Raw genomic sequence first — 3,681 nt, 5'->3', positions numbered from 1 at the left:
GACTGTAAGCTCTTTGAGGGCAGAGAGCCTGGCTTATACTTCTCTGTGATAATGCGCTCTGGTGAGGTATAGGGGGGAAGCACTGGACTTAGATTGAGGGGATCGAGCTTGAGCACCTCATTTCTCTCTTACCCTGGAGGCCATGAATCGTCCCAGGCTGTGTGGGTAGGTGATGGAGGCCAGAAGCAGGGCCACCAGGGCTGAGTACACAGGCTTGCTGGAAGGGAGAGGAAGGAGGCCAGGCTCACCCCAAGCTATCCCCCATCCAGGGGCCAGAGAGGGGATGCTGGGAGGGAGGGGCAGTCTTCCCATGTCCTAATGACTTCCCTTCTCAGGGTGCCTTCCATCTACTCTGTAGAGATCCCCAGTCTACCTAATGCTGTTGTCTCTCCCACTCCCACCCTCATTTGAATGTAAGTTCCCTGAAGGCAGGAGCTCTGTGTTTTGTTCTTCTTTGTATAAGGTTTGCCTGGGCATGCTCTACCTCACCCCATGTTCCAGATCCCTGTATTTGTTTTCTTCTCCCATTAAACGGAAGCTTCCTGTGGGCAGGGACAGTTTTGCCTCTTTGTATCCCCAGCACTTAGTATGGTGTCTGGCTCATTGTAGGCACATTTGTTGCTGTTCAGTGGTTCAGTCAGGTCCCACTCTTGGTGACCCCATGGACCATAGCACCCCATGTCCCTCTATCCTCCATATCTCCCAAAGTCTGTCCAAGCTTATGTTTGTTGCCTCTATGGCACTATCTATCCATCTCACTCTCTGCCATCCCCTGTTCCTTTTGCCTTCAATTTTTCCCAACATCAGCATCTTTCAAAAGAGTCCCATCCTCTCATTATATGGCCAAAATATCTAAGTTTGGTAGGCACTGAATCGATGTTTATTGATTGACTGATTGATCCTAGATCCTAGATGAAGGCCTGATCATCAGGGCTATGGGCTCAGAATTAGGTAAGGGGGGCCAGGTTAGCAGATGGACACTAAGGAAGAATTGTAGTGAGAAACACTATCCCCTCTGAACTCTCAAAAGCCCCTCATCCTGTTTCATACTCTGTTGCAAGCAGTTTTTTGGTAATCCAGTTTGATCGAACAAACAATGCAAATCTGCGATGGCCAAAGAGGTAGGCACAGCTCACGATCCCACAGACAAACCTAGAAGGAGAGGGCAACAGGAACACTGAAGTCCAAGTTACATCCCCTCCCCATCTCCCTGCCTGGGGGCCCCAGAAATAGGTCAACATGACTACCATTGACTTGTATCTGTAGAGCCCAGGGTTCATAGTCGAATTCTTCCTTGAGGAAAGGGGAGATTGGCAGGCCAGGGCCACTCTGAAAATGGGGTGGGCTGTGCCCAGCCAAGGGCCCATTCATCCTTCTGGGTCTCTAGCCCTTTTTGTACCTACTCACCCAAGTAGTACAAAGAAGAAGATTTCTGGTAGGTCAAAGGGTATATCCACTCGGAATCTAGTCTTGAAGAGGGAAGTGATGGTTTCTGGGGGAAAGATGAAGTAGAAAGGAATCATACATCAGATTCTTAGCTTACTGTACATTGCCTCCACACCCTTACTTCTCAAGTCTCAACTAGGGTATCTCCTTCCCCAGTAGGAAGTCTCCAAAAACTCTTAGCCTGACATTCAAAACCTTATACAACTTATCCACTATTTACCTTGTGTCCCACTGTTCCCGCATAATCATAGAATCTCAAAGCTGGAAGGACCTTTGCTGTTATTCAATCATTTTTTCAATTGTGTCCAACTCTCCATGACCCCATTTGTGGTTTTCTCAGTAAAGATACATTAAGTGGTTTGCCATTTCCTTCCCCAGCTCATGTTACAGATAAGAAAACTGAGCAGACAGGGCTAAGACAGGGTCACACAGCTTGGAAGTGTTTAAGGACAGATTTGAACTCAAGAAAATGAGTGTTCCTGATTCTAAGCATGGCATCACCTTGAAGGCTATCTAATTCAACTAAAACACTTGAATAGGTAAACCTCCTACTATATCCTAATCAAGGGCTCACAGTTAGCATCTGCTTGAAGAGTTCTAAGGATGGGGAGCTCACTACCTGCCTTTCACAAAGCACTGCATTCCTCTTGGAGTTAGCCATAAGGGTTAGGACATTTTTCCTGACTTCAAGCCTCAGTGGGCTTCTTTGTCACTTCCATTCATTCATTGCTCCTGATTCTATCTTCTGGGGCCATGAAAACCTAATTCAAATTCCTCTTCCATCTACTCAAAGAAGTCCCTAGAGACAGTGGAGCAGAAACCCCTCCAGCAATCCTGAACATGGAGCCCTTGAGTTGTTTTTCCTGACAAACAAAGTCCTCCTAGGAGGATGCTCAGGTTTTACTCACCTTGCTCACTGTTGAAGACAGCCAGGAGTCGGAACATGAAGGCCCCACAGACCGAGGAGAAAAAGCCCCTCCAGTAATCCCAGACAGCAAAGTGGGAGGACATGACCTCGATGCTGAACAGGACCCCTGCGTGGGGAGGGGCCGGCCACAAGAGGCTCAGTGCAGCCTCTCCACCAGACCTGATGGCTAATGAGCACCCCCCAGCAGGAGTTCCCAGCTGCAAGAGGAACCCTTCCACCACTCATTCCCACACTGGACATTATCTGATCAAAAAGGACCTATAATACTAGATCAAATCCCACCTACTCCAGGAAGCCTTCACTGATCATGCCCTTTTCAGAGTGTAGCAGACAGAGCCCTAAGCCTAGAGTCAGAAGATACAGGTTTGAATGATGAAACCACAGATTGAGGGTTGGAAGACACCCTGGAGGTCATCAATTCCAACCCCATCACTTTACAGATGAGGAAACTGAGGCCTAGACAGACAAACCTGGTTTTGAACCCAGGTCCTCTGACTCCAAAACTAACCAGCTCTCTAGTTCTGGCTCGGCCATTTAGCTGTGTGAACTTAGGGAAGCCCACGTCTCCTCTGCATTTGGAATCAGAGGGAGTAGGATTCAATCTCAGCTCTTCCACTCACTACCAGAGCATCCCAGGATAAGTCATAGGCTCATAGGATCAGAGCATCATAGATTTGGAAGTGGAAGGGACCTTAGATGTCTTGAATTCCAACCCCTTTATTTTCAGGTGAGGAAACTGAGGCCCACAGAGAAAAAATAATTTGCCCAAGGCCACAGACAGAGTCAGAAGTTGAACACAGGGACTCGAATTCCAAACTGCCAATTAGAAATCCTCTGGGCCTCAGCTTCCTCATCTGCAAGATGGGGATAATAATACTTTTACCATCAATACCACAGGCATGTGGGGAGAGTACTTTGCAAAGGGCAACAGCAATAGGCCTTTTTCATTATTCTCTGCATTTCTAAAGCGCTTAGTGTGTGTACCACCTAATTTAGTGTCCAGTTCTAATGTTGCTGTTCAATCCTGTCCAACTCTCTGTGACCCCATTTGGGATTTACTTGGCAAAGATACCAGAGTGGTTTGCCATTTACTTCCCCAGATCATTTTACAGATGAGGAAACTGAGGGAAACAGGGTAAAGTGACTTGCCCAGGGTCACACAGCCAGTAAGTGTCTTTTGCTGGATTTGAAGTCAGGAAGATGAGTCTTGCTGATGCCAGGCCCAGAGCTCTATGAACTATGGCACTACCTAGCTGCCCCTAATGTCCTAATACTGTCTTACATTGTTTCCCATTGTCTCATCTCCC

The 3,681-nt window shown here is 47.5% G+C and overlaps 1 protein-coding gene across 1 annotated transcript in view; it reads right to left on the bottom strand.

Annotated features, from left to right (window-relative positions):
- The window catches only part of LOC114030065 (chloride channel protein ClC-Ka-like), a gene marked incomplete at both ends in the record, with an annotated part of 2,904 nt that extends 333 nt beyond the window's left edge, over positions 1–2,571 (bottom strand). The window contains 4 exons of the mRNA XM_027844710.1: positions 133–217; positions 1,051–1,152; positions 1,408–1,492; positions 2,355–2,571. Of these exons, the coding sequence (XP_027700511.1) occupies positions 133–217; positions 1,051–1,152; positions 1,408–1,492; positions 2,355–2,571 (489 nt within the window). The remainder of the gene's footprint in view (positions 1–132; positions 218–1,050; positions 1,153–1,407; positions 1,493–2,354) is intronic.
- Between the last annotated feature and the right edge of the window lie 1,110 nt (positions 2,572–3,681).

The sequence above is a fragment of the Vombatus ursinus genome, unplaced genomic scaffold (assembly GCF_900497805.2).
Source record: "Vombatus ursinus unplaced genomic scaffold, bare-nosed wombat genome assembly UNPS02005232.1, whole genome shotgun sequence".
In the NCBI taxonomy this organism is placed as follows: Eukaryota; Metazoa; Chordata; class Mammalia; order Diprotodontia; family Vombatidae; genus Vombatus; species Vombatus ursinus.
This window is presented reverse-complemented; position numbering and strand designations above follow the sequence as displayed.